Genomic DNA, 17,462 nt, shown 5'->3' with positions numbered 1-17,462 from the left:
GAGGGTTCTAATTTCTCATGTCCTTGTCAATGCTTACTATTCATCTTTTTGAATTGCAGCTCTTTATGGTTTTGATTAGCAATCACTGATGACTGGTGATGTTGAGCGTTATCTCCTCATTGCCATTTGTTTACCTGTTGGAGAAATATTTATTCAATTCTTTACCCATTTTTAAGTGTTTACCTTTTTATTGTTGAATTCAGAAAGTTAGTAATATATTCTGGATATTAGACCTTTATCAGATTTACGATTTGCAGGTATGTTCTTCCTATTTTGTGGGTTGTCTTTTCACCTTGGTGAAGTCCAGTTTTCCTCCTTGTGTTTTAGGTGTCATGTGCAAGACATGATTCCTAAATCCAGTCATAATATTTATATCTATGTTTAATCCTAACGGTTTTACAGTTTTTGCTCTTACGTGTAGGTCTTAGATCTGTTTTTAGCCAGTTTTTATTCGTGCTTTGAGGTAGGGGTTCATCTTCTTTCTTTTGCATGTGACTCCTCATTGTTCTTTTCCCATTGAATTGTTGTGACACCCTACTAAAAACTAAGTGACCAGGCTGAGGAGTGTAGCTCATTGGTAGAACACTTGCCTGGTATGTGCAAGGCTGTGGGTTCAATCCCCAGCACCACAAACAAACAGAAAATAAATGAATGATGAATGAATGAATAAAATGGCCTACATATCTTAAGCAAAACTAATGATCATAAGTATATGGATTTATTTTTGGACTCTATTCCACTAATCTGTTTCTATTTTTATGCCAGTCCCACATAGTTTTTATTTATATATTTTGCTTTATAGTAGATTTTGAAATTGGAAAATGTGAGTCTTTCAACTTTGTTTTTTTCAAGGTAGTTTTAATTATTCTGGGTTTTTTGCATTTCCATGTGGATTTTAGGATCAGCCTGTCAATATTTACAATTTTTTTTTGTTTGTTTTTTGGTGGTACTAGGGATTGAACCCAGGGGTGCTCAACCATAACTCTATTGAACCAACCCTTTTTATATTTTATTTTGAAAAGGGGGCTGGAGATATAGCTCAGTTGCTAGAGTGCTTGACTTGCATGCACAAGGCCCTGGGTTTGATCCCCAGCACCACACACACAAGCAAAATGAATAAAACAGGGTCTTGCTAAGCTTTGCAGAGGCGGGCCTCAAACTTGATCCTTCTATCTTAGCCTCCCAAGTCAACTGGAATTATAAGCAAGTGCTACTGTGGCCACCCTGCTGAGATTTTTTGCATGTGGTTTAAGATTAATTTAGAGATTATTGCCATTTTAATATTGTCTTCTAGCTAGGTGTGGTGGCACATGCCTTTAATTCCAGTGATTTAGGAGTCTGAGGCAGGAGAATTGCAAGTTAGTGGCCAGCCTGGGCAACTTTGTGTTTCAAAATAAAAAAAAAGGCTTGGTGGAAGGGAGGGGATGTGGTTCTGTGGTAAAGTATTATCGGGTTCAATTCCCTGTACTGCACCCCTCAAAAAAAAAGAAAGAAAAAGAAATATGGTCTTTTAGTCCTTGAACATGAGATTTTCCTACTTACTAGGTCTTTTATAATATCTGGGGGCATGGAGTGTATCCCGTGTGTGGTCTGTGTTTACAGTATGATGGAGCTGTGGTTGGTTCAGATTTCTCTCAAAGATCACACACAGTTAGATCAGGAAAAGAATCTGGTGAGTATGAGTGGCAATGAATAATTACTTTGGATACTTTGGTTCTGGTTTCTCGTTGCCTGATGTAAGGTCTGTCCCAGGCTGCAGGACTGCCTCAACTCCAGCCTTCTCCATGTGGACTATAAATAGCCTTTTCAGGGGTTGTTAGATATGAAGTTAACATTTGCTAAGATGGATTTCTATGTGCTCTAATTTTAGCATAAAAGATGTGAAACTCTGTTTGGCAAACTATTATCCAAATAAAGTTATATCAAAAAATGAATTTCTTAGGTTCATTTTATGAACTAATTTTAGTCAGCTCTTGATTACATTTCCTGTGGGTAGAGCATGTTTCACACTTGGTAACTGACTCTCATTTAAAGAGAATGAATGGTCAAATTAAATGAATGTCCTTTTGAGCTGTTTCAAGTGCATGCTTTTCTGATTGGTTTTGTTTGCTTTATTCAATGGAGAGAGTAATTCTTTGTGACCAATTTCATTTTAAGAGGGCAATGTTGAGTGATTTTTTTTTATAATTTAAAATATGAATAATTATGTTCCCTCATTTGTACTTGATGGAAACTGAGAACTGAAGTCTCTTGGCTTTTTTTTCCCCCTTTTTCTCTGCACACTGCTGCCCAGAATGTTTTGGACAGGTGTGCTGTACTGAATTTTAGGCAAATCAAATTTTCTCTTTTAATTTTCAAAAACAACTCTTGTATCTCTGTCAAGAAATGAAAAAAATGAGATTAAATTAGAAGGGGATTGTATTTTCCTTTGCTTTTACTCCCAAGGCAGTGTAAGAAACAAGAACATCCTTGAATAATAGTTGACCTGTAGCTGGGCTAGTATTGAAGTACTTTTTTAAAAAATTGGTATTTAAAATTTAGTTAAATAGGAAGATATATTTGTTTACTGGTGATTATTAACATTGCTTTACAGATTCTGGAATGTTTATTAGGTTATAATATGTGGTTTAAATATTTTTCGGTTATCCAAGCCTTTTGTTTATTCAGTGCAAATTAATATTTTATGAAATCAGCAGATGTGCTAACAGTATCATAAATGACATTACAGTATATTTTACAGATAATAGTGAACAGCTGTTACTCTCTCTCCACAAATTAGGAAGAAAAAAGTTTAGGTTATATTTTGTTGAACATAAACGTGATTCTCTAACACAAGATACATTAAGACATAAATCTTCATGGCTGATATTTATTAAAAAAATACTATTTAGCATTTTACATAAATGTGATTCTCTAACACAAGATACATTAAGACATAAATCTTCATGGCTGATATTTATTAAAAAAATACTATTTAGCATTTTAGTATATGCTATGTAGCCAGTATGAAACACTTTACATACATTATCTCATTTATTCTGTGAAGTCCTCTGAGGTAAAAACTTATTTTCCCCATGTTTCAGATGAAGAAGCTGGAGCTCACAGAGGTTCACTAACTTCCTGTGGTTGCCCAGTGTGTAAGGGAACTGCTCAGAGATTGAAACCAGGGGTCTGACTGTAGAACCTGTGCTCTTGACCTCAGTGGAACAGGAAGGGGATAAGCCTGGGCTGTCTGTCCTAAGTGTTCATGGTGGACACTCAGTTGGTAATGGGCAGGGCAGGTGACTGAGAGTAACCATACAAGCAGAGAAATGCCACTCTCATGGTTTGGTCAGAAGTCAAATGAAAAAGAATGTGGCTCTGATTTTTTCATTCTTTCCAATGGTTTATGAATTCCCAAGGAAGATGGTGTGATTCATCTATGAATTACTTAAAACAGACAACATTCAAAATTCTTTTATGATAACAAAGTTTTCTATATTGTATGAAAAACTTGGAAATCAGCACAAAAGACCATAAGACCTGTCTGCATAAATGGGGAAAACAATACAGATATAACTAAGAGATATAGAAAACTCAACTTTGTAAGTAATCAGATAAGTGCAAATTTAAACCATAATTGGTAAGAGTTTAGCCCGGTAAATTAGCAAAAATTTATAAAATGTTAATCCCCAAAGCTGTTATTCTCATTCATTGATGATGGCATTTTAAAGTAGTACGTTAGAAAAATAAAATAGTTCATTCAGTAAATAAATGTCCCTCTTTTCTGGTACTAATTCAATAAACATGAATGCCCATACTTCTTTTTCTCTGATATTGAGAAGCATATTTTATTAAACTAATCTGCATTAGACAAGAAAAACTGCATTATTTCTTTTTTTTTTTATTAACCACAGAAGAAAATAATTAACAGCTGGAGCACAAGAAAAAAATTTAATTTAGTGTTTTCCTTAAAATTATTAACCATGAGAGATATATTTTAATTGCCAACCAACTGAAAGTTTAAATTGTATTATAATCTGTCAGTAATCCAGTTGCTTATATATAGTCTCCTGGTCCACAGGAACATGTGTGTTTCATGTATGAGGAGTCTATACTTTTGTCACTGGTTTATTAAACTTGAGAAAATAATTTCAGTTCATTATTCATTGTTAAGAGTCTCTGAAACTTTTAGAAAGTGTTATTTATTTCAAAAAACTAAAAATCATGAAGTTCATTTTATGAAAGTGATTTGTAGTTTAAAAGTGTAGTTTAGGTGGAATTGCAAGTTGGTGCAACCAATATGGAAAACAGTATGGAGATTCCTTGGAAAACTTGGAGTGGAACCACCATTTGACCTAGCTTTCCCATTCCTCAGTTACCCAAAGGACTTAAAAACAGCATACTATAGTGATGCAGCCACAGCAATGTTTATAGCAGCTCAGTTCATAGTAGCTAAACTGTGGAACTAATCTAGATGCCCTTCAGTAGATGAATGGATAAAGAAGCTGTGGTATTATACACAATGGAATATAACTTGGCATTAAAAGAGAATAAAATCATGGCATTTGCAGGTAAATGGATAGAAATGGAGAATATTATGCTAAATAAGCCAATCCCAAAAAACCAAGGGCTGAATGTTTTCTCTGATATGTGGATGCTAATCTATAGTGGGGATGGCAGGGAGCATGGGGGGAATGGAGAAAATTTAGATAGGGCAAAGGGGAGTGAGGGTAAGGGAGGGGGAATGTGGGTAAGAAAGGTGGTGGAATGAGATGGACATCATTACCCTCCAAGTACATGTATGAAAACACGATATGTTGTGACTACTTTGTGTACAACCTTGAAAAATTGTGCTCTATATGTGTACTATGAATTGAAATTCATTCTGCTGTCATATATAACAAATTAGAATAAATAAATTAATTAAATAAAAAATGTAGTTTAGTTAATATTTACTTACTGTGTGGCTGTGGCTGGACAAGTAATTCCAAAAATAAATTATTTTACAGGTATTCACAGTTTTATATGGAAGATAGCTTTTGCTATTATAACATGTTTAACCATCATTTCTTTGATGGAAAGGTAAGGATTATTACCCTTATTTCTTGCTTTTCTTATTTCAGAAAAACAAATTCAGGGGTATCTCCTTTGTTATCTTTCTATCAAGGCCTAGGTTCAATGAAAACAAAAACTATATTATTGGTTGGGATTGAAAAATGAGTCTCCTGATTTAATAAATACAGCACTCTTTTCATTTGAAACAATTTAGCTTTGGGACACATTATTTTTCAGCCACGATAGCCATTAAAATAAAGTATTGAAATAAATAACATTTAGAATTAGATGTGTTTCATTGTTTCCCAGAGTTTATGTGGTTGGTGATAACTGGGATTTGAGAACTGATCAGATGAATGTGAAGGAGGGTGGGGAGTTTAAAATGGCTTGACCTTGTACCATAAGGGACTCCTCAGCAAGGGCTGTGGCAGTGGGAAAGGGGGGACAAGGAGGGCACTGTGCAGGCATTGCCCCAGTGGAAACAGGACTTGCTGTGAGGACTGAGAGGGAGGAGCTAAAGCTGCCTTATGCGCGGCCTGCAGCCATTTCTATCCCATCCTCCAAAACAGAGCAGGGAGGCTTGGAAGGGATGTCTGGAAATGTGGCTGTTGTGGAGCTGGTGGGATATTGCTGTGGGGGAGTCCAGATGGCCATTTTCAAACTGCAGCCAGGAGGACAGGTCATGACAGTGATGGGAAAGTAGGCAGAGTGGTTTAGGGTGTTTCGTTATTTGTTTTTAATACCAAACTATGATTTTCCTTTTTTATTTTGAATAATAAATACAAATAAGGGTAAAATTACATTTAAAAAACTGTTGGCTAGAAATTTCACATATTTTCAAAAAGTATCATGTTGTTAGCCTTTTTCTAGGAAACTCTGCAAATTACTATTGAAAATTTATAGAATTACCTTGTAATAAGTTTTTGAAATAATGAGTGGGATAAACTGCTATGGCTGAGGCCCACTTTATCTTTGCTCAAAGAATATAGTGGCCCACCTCATCTTTCCTTACTCTGTATTTTAGCAGCAGCCTCTAGCTAGCCCTGCGACTGTAGAGATTGATCTACAGAAGACTGTTCATAAGTCTTTTCCTGCCTATGCAGGAAAAGTTTCTCCATGGAAATTTGCCATCCCTTGGCAAAATATCTGCCTGTCCACCAGCATCTCTGTGGCTCACTGGGGACTCAGGCGCTGTACCTCAGCACTTTCTGGTCCAGTTGCTTAAAAAGCAAGAGTTCCCCTCACAGGGATTTATCATAGCAACCCAGTGTAAAAGATGTTATATGCCTTAATGGTAAGGGGGCTTCAAGGATGCCAAACTAATTAAGATGCCAGGCACGCCCTGTAGTAACTGAGGTGAGGGGAAGAGCCCAGTTGCTGTGGACCTTAGCATAAGCAACTTCTGTCTCCTAGAGGTAGCCAACACTAGAACCCTCAGAACTCATGAAGGCCATGATTCTTGATTCTTACCTGCAAAAAAATATTTATTTTTTATGTTTTCTAATAAGTAGGAGTTTAGGCATTGCTAGCTTGTGTATTAGTTAGCTGTTTTGTAGCCTAAGAACTGACAAGAACAATTAGAGGTGGAAGTTTATTTAGAGCTCACAGTTTCAGAGGTCTCGGTCCATAGACTGTCAGTTCCGTTGCTCTGGATATAACATGACGCAGAACATCATGGCAGAAAGGTATGGAGGAGGAGGCAGCTCAGGACCTTGTACTAGGAAGTGGAGACTCTCACTCAGCATGGACAGTGTATAAACCCAAGGGCATGCGCCCAGGTACCTACCTCCTTCAGCCACACCCCACCTACTTTCAGTCCCCACTCAGTTAATCCCTTCAGGATTGATATGCTTGTTTGGTTAGGGTTCTTGTAACCCAGTCATTTCCCCTTTAAACCTTGCATCGTCTCATACATGAGCTTTTGGGGGATACCTCACATCCAAAATAAAACAGCTTGTTTTATTTTCTCTCCCTCTATTTTTTTAAAATATATTTATTTTTTAGGTGTAGATGGACACAACACAATGCCTTTTTATTTTTATGTGGTGCTGAGGATGGAACCCGGGTCCCACTCGTGCTAGGCGAGCGCTCTACCGCTGAGCCGCAAACCCAGCCCTCTCCTTCTATTTTTAACTCTAAGGAATTTAGAGGGTTTCAATTTCATCTGTGTCTTATGTCCTTGCTCATGTTAGTGAGGAAGTAAGTGCTGGGCAGTGGCTGAAAATGGCTATCCTTTGACGTGCGTCCTCTGCTTTAGGAGTTCTACCGGGAGGTCATCCTTGTCCCTTGAATCAGTTGGATCTTCTTTTGATTTAGTAGTAGAACAATATATATTTTATTAGAACGTACATGTAGTTATTGAAGTTTAAAATGCCATTATACTTTAAAGTCCTGTGCCAATTTACTTCTGTAAACGAGTACTTGAAAAAGGGCTTCCAAGTGACTGGAGATGATATGATAGGTGTAGCTCTTATTAACTTCACCCAGAGCAAAAGATGATAAAAATCCTAGTTAATGTTGGCTTTGCATTTACGGAACACTTACATCATCCTGTTGGGAAGGTACATTTCCAGCCTGGCTTTGTGTTGAGAACTTGTTTGTTTACTTACTGTGCATGTTCAAATAAGCCTGTCATTTACCTGATTCTCAAAAACATTTTTGACTGGTAATTTGTGGCTGTTATTGAATTGAACTCATGGTGGTGGACAAGTCAGATAGGAGAAAAACTTGTCTTATTCTTCTTTGTGTCTCCAGGGTTTAGCACTGTCCCTGCTCCTGTTTGTTGAATTGAATTGAACATTTTAGATAGTTTTCATGGGTAATGAGTTTCTCTCTTTTAGGTTACTAAATTTAGTTTTTTAATTTAACCATTTGAAATGTGTAGTTGTCTGATAGTGATGGTATTTGAATTTGCAATTTAAAAACCTGCTTATCAAGGAACCCAAAGATAAAATCTGAAAGGTAGGGGGGCAGGCTAAGACAGGCTTTGGATGTCACTGAGGGACTTTGCAGTGGCAGGGTGACTCCCTTAAGTTTCCAGGACTAAGAGTGAGACTGAGTCTAATGCATTCTCCTCCAAATAGGATAAAGTGCCTCTCTCCAGTCCTAATTTAGAAATGAATTTTTATTTTATTTGTTGCAGGCTGCCCTTGAAGTATGCAGAGCATTTTTACAGGAAGATAAAGGTGAAGGAGTCATTCTGGTGACAGACCCTCCTTTTGGTGGCTTGGTTGAACCTCTGGCTAATACATTCAAGAAGTTAATTGCTATGTGGAAAGAAGGTCAAAGCCAAGGTGTGTAATTTTTTACTGACTACAAAATAAACAAGTATCTACTTTCTGTCAAATTTTAGCCAAGCTCAGTGAATCAGAGCACTGATAGAAAATGCATGTCTCGGGCTATTCTCTTTTTAAAAACACACTTGCTTGATGATGGGGCAGACTTCATTATCGTAGTACACTTTGTATTATCCTAATCATATGTTTTTAAAATGGCTTTTAGGTAAAATACCTTTGGAAGAACATCAATGGCTTGTCATTTGTTCAATAAATATTTACTGAGTGGCTGCTGTGTGCCAGATACTGTTTAGGTATTAGGAATACATAATCGAATAAAGTAGACATATGTCTGCCCTACAGGCCTTACATTCCCTGTTCCTAAAATCTTGCCCAGAGCTCTTAAGAGACCACCCAATCTCAGGCCCAGATCTCTGAACTTTGCCAAAAGATGTGTGGAAATAGGACATTCAGTAGGCTAGTAGTAGTGGTTATTGAGGACACATAGATTCTTGCCCTAGAGGTGGGTTAATGAATGGGGACAATTATTCAGTTTAGAGTGGATTAGGACTTCAAAGCATTTTACGTAATTATCTAATTAGGTAGTACATTCATATTTTTTAAGATACAGCTTCTAGCTTGTGAAATGATAAATGTGAGAAAGTCAGGAGTTGGGTGATCAAGCTTCTCCATTAATTGTGCTACACAACTATTGTGTTTTGGGGACATAGTACAAGCAAAATCCGAAACACTATCAGACAACTACACATTTCAATATTTGCTGTTCCTAAGACTATTAATCAGAGTGGATAAAGTCAGTGTTTTGTTTTAGATATAAAAGAATATTTCCATTAACCTTTGGGAAAGGTCAAGTTATAAATGGCATAGTAGTAAACATTCTCTTTTTTGTTTGGAGAGAAATGTGTTGCATGATTGAAATTTCTACCAATACCAAAAGTTTTTCAATTAAAGTTGTTTGTTTTATTTTTTCTTTAATATTGCTATCTTCTTTTCTTTTTCTTTTTTGTGATCCATTAGATAAGAGTCACAAAGAGCTGCCCATTTTCTGGATTTTCCCTTACTTTTTTGAGTCCCGAATTTGTCAGTTTTTTCCCAGCTTTTGCATGCTGGATTACCAGGTATAGTAAATATTTTGTCTTCTGGAATGGTTGGGGAATGGATATTCTGCTTAAATAAATATCCTGACAAAGACTGTCCATGATTTTAGTAATTTAAAATATTTTGAGCTGTGTCATACATTAAAATTATTGCCATGTATAACTTGTCCTGTGGTTCCTAATGTCTATAATCCTAGGTGCTTGTTAAAAATACAGATTTTAATAATTTTAGATTATTTCATTAACAAGCTGTGTTATCATTCCCTTCTTTTTGGACTACAGGTTGCTTCTCTACCTTTAAGGTGCTATAAATAACACTGCTGTAAATAACTTTAATGCATATAATTTTTTCTAGTTTTTATATAACTTCCTTGAAATAGATTTCTAAAACCGAGATTACTTTCTCAAATTTAATAGGCATTTTTTATAGCTATTGAGCCATTCATATTAACAGGTTTCTTGCCAAAAATGCATAGCATAAGCCATTTTAACCTTGACTTTTTGAGCTCTGCTTCAGGCAAAAACTACATCATAATTCCTCTCAAAGCTGCTTACTCTCCTTTTTAGGGCATCCAGTTTTCTGTTTCTTGTCTTAGTTTCTGTTTCTAGAGTTGACATTTGTGATACAGAGATAGCTGATGTATCCTGGAGATGTTAACTAAGTAACTCCTTCCAGCTTCCAGTAGCACCTGCTGCCTCTGGCAGTAAGTCACCATCTAGTGCAATGCTTGGCACTTGGTAGGTGTCCCATGTATGTCAGATGGATAATTAAATGGAAAAAAGCATGAACTGTGGATTTGAAGAGATCTGGGTTTTAATCCTGTACCGACTACTTGACTTCTCTCAAGCTCATCGTACCTGTTAAATGAGTACACTGATAACGAATATCTGCTTCAGAGAGGATGCATGAAAAGACTGAACCTCGTCCTCAACACTTGCAAGTGTAGAGTAGAAGCTGTTGCTGTCAGCAATGTTGTCATTTAGTTAGTCCCACGATGAGGCAAATCTCTTCCTCTGGCCCTGTTTTTACATGACATCTGAGACGTAAATTTAGCTGAGCTGGGTGCGGTGGCATACACCTATAATCCCAGTGGCTTGGGAGGCTGAGGCAGGAGGATTGAGAGTTCAAACCCAGCCTCAGCAAAAGCAAGGTGATAAGCAACTGAGTGAGACCCTGTCTCTAAATAAAATAAAATTAAAAAAAAAAAATAGGGCTGGGAATATGGCTGTCATTGAGTGCCCTGGGTTCCATTCCCCAGTACCATCACCCACCCATCCCCCCAAAAAATTGGCTAAGACAAGGTCCCTCAGATAATGGTTGCATCTATATTTAGATAAGTGTTTTCATGATGGACAAGAGTTTGAAATGGTAACAGGGGCAAGAAAAGGAGCTCTGTAAAGCAGTGGCTGAGAGAGTTTCATATGGCATAACCTCCTGTGCTGCTTACTCGGGCAACCTGTGTTACCAAGAACTTGAGGAAATATCCAGGGATAGTTGGATGAATAGTTGCTGCAAGGCCCAAGTTTATTAGAAATAACTATGGGGGCTGGGGATGTGGCTCAAGCGGTAGCGCGCTCGCCTGGCATGCGTGCAGCCCGGGTTCGATCCTCAGCACCACATACCAACAAAGATGTTGTGTCTGCCGAGAACTAAACAATAAATATTAAAATTTTCTCTCTCTCTCTCTCTGTCTCTCTCTCTCTCTCTGTCTCTGTCATTCTCTCTTTAAAAAAAGAAAGAAATAACTATAAACAATTCAGTGTATTGAAGAAAAATGGTTCTGGTCAGCCGGGCACAGTGGCACATGCGTATAATCCCAGTGGCTTGGGAGGCTTAGGCAGGAGGATCAAAAGTTCTAGGCTCCTCTGGGCAACTTAGCAAGACTCTCCCTCAAAAAGAAAAAAGTGTGATGTAGCTCAGTGATAGAGTGCCCCTGGGTTCAAACCTAGTGAGTGTGCACATGTGTGTGCACACATATACACACACAGGTTCTTGTTAGATCATATGTGTCTGACAGGGTGAAAAGCCTTTTTTTTTTTTTTTTTTTTTTTTTTGTAAAGAGCCAACTTTTGGAAGGACGAGTGAGAATAAAATCTATAAAACCTAAGTTTTTTCATGAGTCCTACTAAGAGTAAGAATAGTTCTGCTCATTATTTGCTCATGTTGGAGAAACTGATTTCTCTACCATATCCTGGTATATTAATCTTGTTTACTGTATCTCCCTTTGAGATTTTTGCATTTCTTTTTTATTTTTGAAAATGTCTCCGGACCTATTGTTATTTCATTTCTGAGCCTTTTGCTTTCTTCTTTTGTTACTTTAACTTCATTTTCTGGTACTTTTTTTCTTTAATATTAGCCTTTATCAAATGAAAAATTTGAAAGTCTTCTCTCCTTCTTCACAGATCTTTCTCCATAGATCTTGATTAGGCATGTTTTCTGACATTGCTGAAAATGATTGTAAGCCCTGAAGCCACAGTGCAATAAAAAAACCAAAATCATTAAATCTCTTTTTTAGGAATACTTTTCAGATAAATGGAAGGAATAAATGCTACAAATATTCATAAAATATAAATTATGTAGGCTTGTGATAAAGCACTTGATAAGTGCAGAATAAAATAGTTATCAAAGACCTAGAAAACCAGGAGTTATTATTAAGGACAGATTATAAAGGAAGGATGTAATAATGAAAAGAAATTTTGATTTAAAGTCAGTGTCATTTAGAGGCTATTTAATCTTGGGGGAAGTCACTTGATCTTTCCAGGTTCCTGTTTCCCTACCTGTAAAATAAAATGATTAAGCTAAGGGCAGTGGCACTACTTCGGAGGCTGAGGCAGGAGAATCACAAGTTTGAGGTCAGCCTCCGCAATTTAGCAAGATTCGTCTCAAAATAAAAATAAAAAAACAAGAAGAGTTGAGAATGTACCTTACAGTTATAAAGTCTCTGAGTTAAATCCCCAGTACCGGAGTGGAGGGGAGAGGAGTTGTGTCTGGGAAAAAGAAAGATTTAACCAGAAAAGGGATGGTAAATAAGTTTCACTTTTAGTGCTAAATCTGATAAATGGAAGTGACTTTCTGGATTTGTTGAGGCTATCAGCTTCAAGCAGCAGAGTAACATGATTGAATAGTGATGTCTGCCATCGGCTCAGAGTCAGGGAGTGGCGATGTTCATGTCCTATAGTTACCACTTGTGAATTCGGTGGTCTCACATCTCTTCCTTATTGAACATTCTCTTTTCTCTTGTTTCTGTTTAACCTGGACACTTACCTGGAGTGTGGAAGGTACAGCTGTTTGCTTTTGTCAAAGCTACTCTTTTGTGAAGTGACCCCTGCGTAGAAAACTTTCAACATTAGCTTCATGGTCAGAAAAGAAACTCTTTTGACAGGAATTTCTGGGAAATTATTGCACATTAAAAGATGTCAACTAAAACCTTGAACCTCAGTGTATAATAAACAGGGGGGGGGGTAAGAGACACATGGGAATTTTAACTAAGGGCTACCTAAGATACGGGGAATATAACTGAAAGATTTACCAGAAGCTGGTGGGTGTGTGGAATGCATTTGGGACCTTTGGTGTCTGTTGAAGTTAAAAGAACAGTCCTCAGGGCATCATGGAGTACTTGTATTCCATCTTTAATCTTTGTACCTGACATAATGCCTGGAGCACAGTAGGTGCAAAACAAATATTTGTTGACCTGAATGTCTTGGTTCTCCGTATAACTAGTTTCACCCTCATGTTACAGAGGATATTTGCGTATAGATCAAATTAAAAGCTAGGAATTGCAGAGATTTTGTGCTTTCCCTCATTTCTATACAGTACTTCATCACATTAATCAGTTTCGTGGGAGAAATTTTCTATTTGAAAATGCCTCTCATCATCATTGTGAGTGAAATGTCAGGGATAATGATGGGAAGATGGTGTATCAGCTCTACCACTAGTGATGTGCAATTTGCAAAATTGTGTTTGCTTTACAGCACTTCCACAGGAGGTTTATTTGTGTGGATGAAGCTATGAAATATGGATGTATGTTAGAGGTACATTAATTTGCCCTAGCAGCATGCATTTTACATACCATATGTTTATAGTTAATTAGCACAACAAACCCGCATTTAAAAATAATAATAATCTCAATTAGGTTATGCAAAATATCAGCCACCTTCCTGATACATACATTCTCTGACTCCTTGGGTACCCATAAAGAAATTGTTCTTTTTTTCTCTGTCTTCCATCTGCTATCTGTTGCATTGCATAGGATGGCCAAGTACCAGAAACCTTTCCACAGTATTATTTTCCAACATTAGAAAATGTTCATAAGATTCTCGTAGATTTTTTTTTCTTATGACATTCATAAATTTATGTTCAAAATGTCTTTATTGAATTTAAATAAGGAACTGTATATTCAAATCCACAGTGGTACATTAGGGAGAAGTTGTGAATTTAAATCATTAAAACGATTTCAAAGTACTTATGGTACTTTTTAAAGGTGATTGTGAAGTAGAATCTATTTTCGTATCTTAGTCTGTAATAGGTAACATGTATTCACAGAATTTTGAAAGTTGGAAAGAAACAGAGGTAACCTGGGCTGACTTCCCAATGTAATGATCCTCTCTGCTGAATTCATGACAAGCAGTCATCTAGCTTCACTCGAGTGCTTTCAGCCAGGGGAGTCCTATAGCCTTACAAGGCAACTCAATTTATTTAATAGCCCTAATCGTTAGAAAATTTTCTCATATTGAGATAAAATATGCTTCCCATTAACTTCTAACCATTGGTCCTAGTTGTATTCTCTGAGGCAATAAAGGTTAAGTCTAATTTCTATTCCATATGACGCCCCTTCAGTTGTAAAATAGCTGTCCGTCCCTCCCAGTCTTCTCTTTTCGGAATAAACACCCCCAATTTGTTAACTGTAAATCTGATTCATTCCCATTGTTTTCAGTAGAAATGAGCCAGTTTTATCAATGTGTCTCTAAAAATGTAATGACTGAATGCTGGGCTGCAAATGCCGTCCCACCTGTTACTTCCCTTGTTAGGATACTACGAGGGCTCACAGTGCTGGCAGTCAGCCAGAAACCCCTGGGGTTTTCACATCATCCCTTGGGGCTCCTCATTTTCTACCTAGCTTCCTCCACTACTGAAGCTTGTTGACGGGCCTTCCTAAATGTGTTCATCTGTAATTTGATGGGCATTGGCATTAAACTTGCAAGGCCCTAGAGAGAGAGCCTAGGAATCTACCTTCAAAGATCTCCTTCTTCATTGTCAGTTCCTTATATTTTTGTGATTTATTAAATAGCCAATATGCAGACCAGGTCTCTTGTACATTCTTAAGTGTATTCTTGTTCAGAATCAAAACAACTCGTTATACCTTATTTGAAAGTTAGAACACACCTGTATTGGGCGTACACCTGTAATAATCCCTGTGGTTTGGGAGGGTGAGACAAGAGAATCTCAAGTTCAAAGCCATCCTCATCAAAGGCTAGGTGCTAAGCAACTCAGACCCTGTCTCTAAATAAAAAATACTAAATAGGGCTGGGGATATGGCTGAAGTGGCCGAGTGCCCCTGAGTTCAGTTCTTAGTACACCCCCCCCCCCCAAAAAAAATACACCTGTATTGGGCTCCTAAAAATGGTATTCTCATGGTCTTCTTGTGAATAATCTAAAGCATTGGTTCTCCAATTTGAGTTTGCCGGGGAGATGTGCTGAAACCGACTACTCAGCTCCACTCCCTAAGTTTCTAATTTGCTAGGTCCTAGGTGGGGTGAGAATTTGCATTTCTAATAAGATCCCAGGAATGCTGATCTTACTGATCCATTTTGAGAAAAGCTGATCTAAAGAAAGATGGATTGAGGAGCCAAGTGGATTTGTAAACAAGATTGACAAGTGTGTGGATAATAGAAGCTGGTAGAAATCATGCTTGTTAGCTTCAGTTTACCTTTTTTTGGTGCTGGGGATTGAACCCAAGGCCTTGTGCATGCAAGGCAAGCACTCTGCCAACTGAGCTATATCCCCAGCCCAGTTTCAGTTTACTTTTAAGATAATCTGAAACTGCCAGTTGAGTTAGGGATCTTGCGGGGAGAGGTACATGTTTGATTGAAATAGTCTTTGTGGGGGGAACACCTGTTAGTTGTGGATCCTTCCCTTCATCTCTGCCTTTCTACCTTGTGCCCCCACTAGATTAAGTGTTTACATACATAATCCCACTTAACCTTCACAGTAACCTTAAGGCAGGAACCAAAACCCTCCTTTTACTGATAGAAAATATGTAAACTTTCCTAAGGTCACATAACAAGTAACTGGGAAAGCCACTGTCTGACCCCTGAGTCTGTGCTCTGCCTGAATGCTAGAGGGCCTGTGGTGAGTGGAGGTCACAGTGAGGCCGCCCTGAGACCTGGTAGACTGAAAGCTGACATCTAGCCAACTTCACATGCAAGAACTCAGTCTCCAAAAAGCTAGCATATATCTTTGAAGGCATAGTCTTTTAAGGCCAAAAGCTAAATTCTTCTTTCTAATAAAGTCTGTTGTGTTAGGTAAAAGATTAGTATTGTACCTTTAGTATTAGATAACATGAGTTTGTCATGAAAGATTTTACCTTTTTTATGATGAAATTGTACTGCCATAGAGGACTCTGTGGGCTGTTAATTATTAAGTAAGAAGCTCTTCCTTTTTTTGGGTGGGGGGGTGCTGGGGATTGAACCTGGGGCCTTGTGCATGCAAGACAAGCACTCTACCATCTGAGCCATATCCCCAGCCGGTGAACTGTTACTTTTAAGAATTTCTTATTAAGTATCTTGGTTTCACCTGCATCTTGGCATTAGCTTGTTTGTTTATTGGATTGAAAGGCTTTGTAAATGTTGGCTCATTTGAGTAAATTTTTTTACCTTAATTTTTTCCAAATTTCTAGGTAGATTATGACAATCATGCACTTTATAAACATGGAAAGAAGGGTCGAAAACAGTCTCCTGTGCGTATTTTTACCAACATTCCACCCAACAAAATAATCCTTCCTACTGAAGAAGGGTACAGGTAAGATCACAATAAGACTTTGAAATTCATGTCACTGAAAATATGGTTATGTGTAACTAAAACAGTGAAGTGCTTTCAATATTGAGTCATTTCATTTTTCTGTTGTTGTTGAGTTTGGTCCATAATTTCATATTGAATTGAATTCTGATTACCTCCAATTCCTGGAACAAGTGCTTTGTAAACTTTTATCTACTCTGTGAATCTCAATAAATATATGCAGTTGTTTCATATCTCTTTAGATTTTGCCCTCTGTGTCAACGATATGTTTCTCTTGAGAATCAACACTGTGAGCACTGTGATTCTTGCACATCCAAGGTACAGTTTAGTTATATAATGTATTTTTTCTTAATTCTTTTTTAAAAATTTTTTAGTTATACATAATACCTTTATTTTGTTTATTTATTTTTATGTGGTGCTGAGGATCGAACCCAGGGCCTTGCACATGCTAGGCGAGCGCTCTACTGCTGAGCCACAACCCCAGCCCTTAATTCTTAATCTATAAAAAGACTCCTTTTAAAATTTTGTTTTTAATTGATACATTGTAATTATACATAGTAGATTGATATGTCATATTTGTCCATGCACATAGTTTGCTTATTCTCCTTCCCCAGTACCTTCCCTTTCCATCCTGTCCTCCCTCCCCCATTCACTTGTTCTACCAGTCTTTCTTCTATTATTATTATTTTATTTAGTACATTGTCATTATACATATAAGTAGAATTCCTTGTGGTATATTTGTACCTGGATATAACATACTTTGGTAGATTTCATTCCTCAGTACTTCCCATTCTGTCTCACTGGATTCCCTTCCTCTCTTCTATGGGTCTCCCTTCTATTTTTGTAAGAACATCCCCACCCCTTTCTTTCTTTCTCTTCCTTGTATGAGAGAAAACATTTGACCCTTGACTATCTGAATCTGACTTATTTTACTTGGCATGATGTCTCCGGTTCTATCCATTTACCAACAGATGACATAATGTTGTTATTTTTTGTAACTGAGTAAAACTTCATTTT

The 17,462-nt window shown here is 37.3% G+C and overlaps 1 protein-coding gene across 2 annotated transcripts in view; it reads left to right on the top strand.

Annotated features, from left to right (window-relative positions):
* The window catches only part of Zcchc4 (zinc finger CCHC-type containing 4), a 52,064-nt gene that overhangs the window by 24,537 nt on the left and 10,065 nt on the right, over positions 1 to 17,462 (top strand). For both annotated transcript variants that reach the window (XM_026403181.2, XM_026403171.2), the window contains 5 exons: positions 4,992 to 5,064; positions 8,180 to 8,330; positions 9,351 to 9,451; positions 16,327 to 16,448; positions 16,688 to 16,763. In XM_026403181.2, the coding sequence (XP_026258966.2) occupies positions 4,992 to 5,064; positions 8,180 to 8,330; positions 9,351 to 9,451; positions 16,327 to 16,448; positions 16,688 to 16,763 (523 nt within the window). The remainder of the gene's footprint in view (positions 1 to 4,991; positions 5,065 to 8,179; positions 8,331 to 9,350; positions 9,452 to 16,326; positions 16,449 to 16,687; positions 16,764 to 17,462) is intronic.

Source organism: Urocitellus parryii, chromosome 10, assembly GCF_045843805.1.
Source record: "Urocitellus parryii isolate mUroPar1 chromosome 10, mUroPar1.hap1, whole genome shotgun sequence".
Taxonomy (NCBI): domain Eukaryota; kingdom Metazoa; phylum Chordata; class Mammalia; order Rodentia; family Sciuridae; genus Urocitellus; species Urocitellus parryii.
Note: the sequence above shows the minus strand (reverse complement) of the source record. Positions and strands in the feature narration are given on the sequence as shown.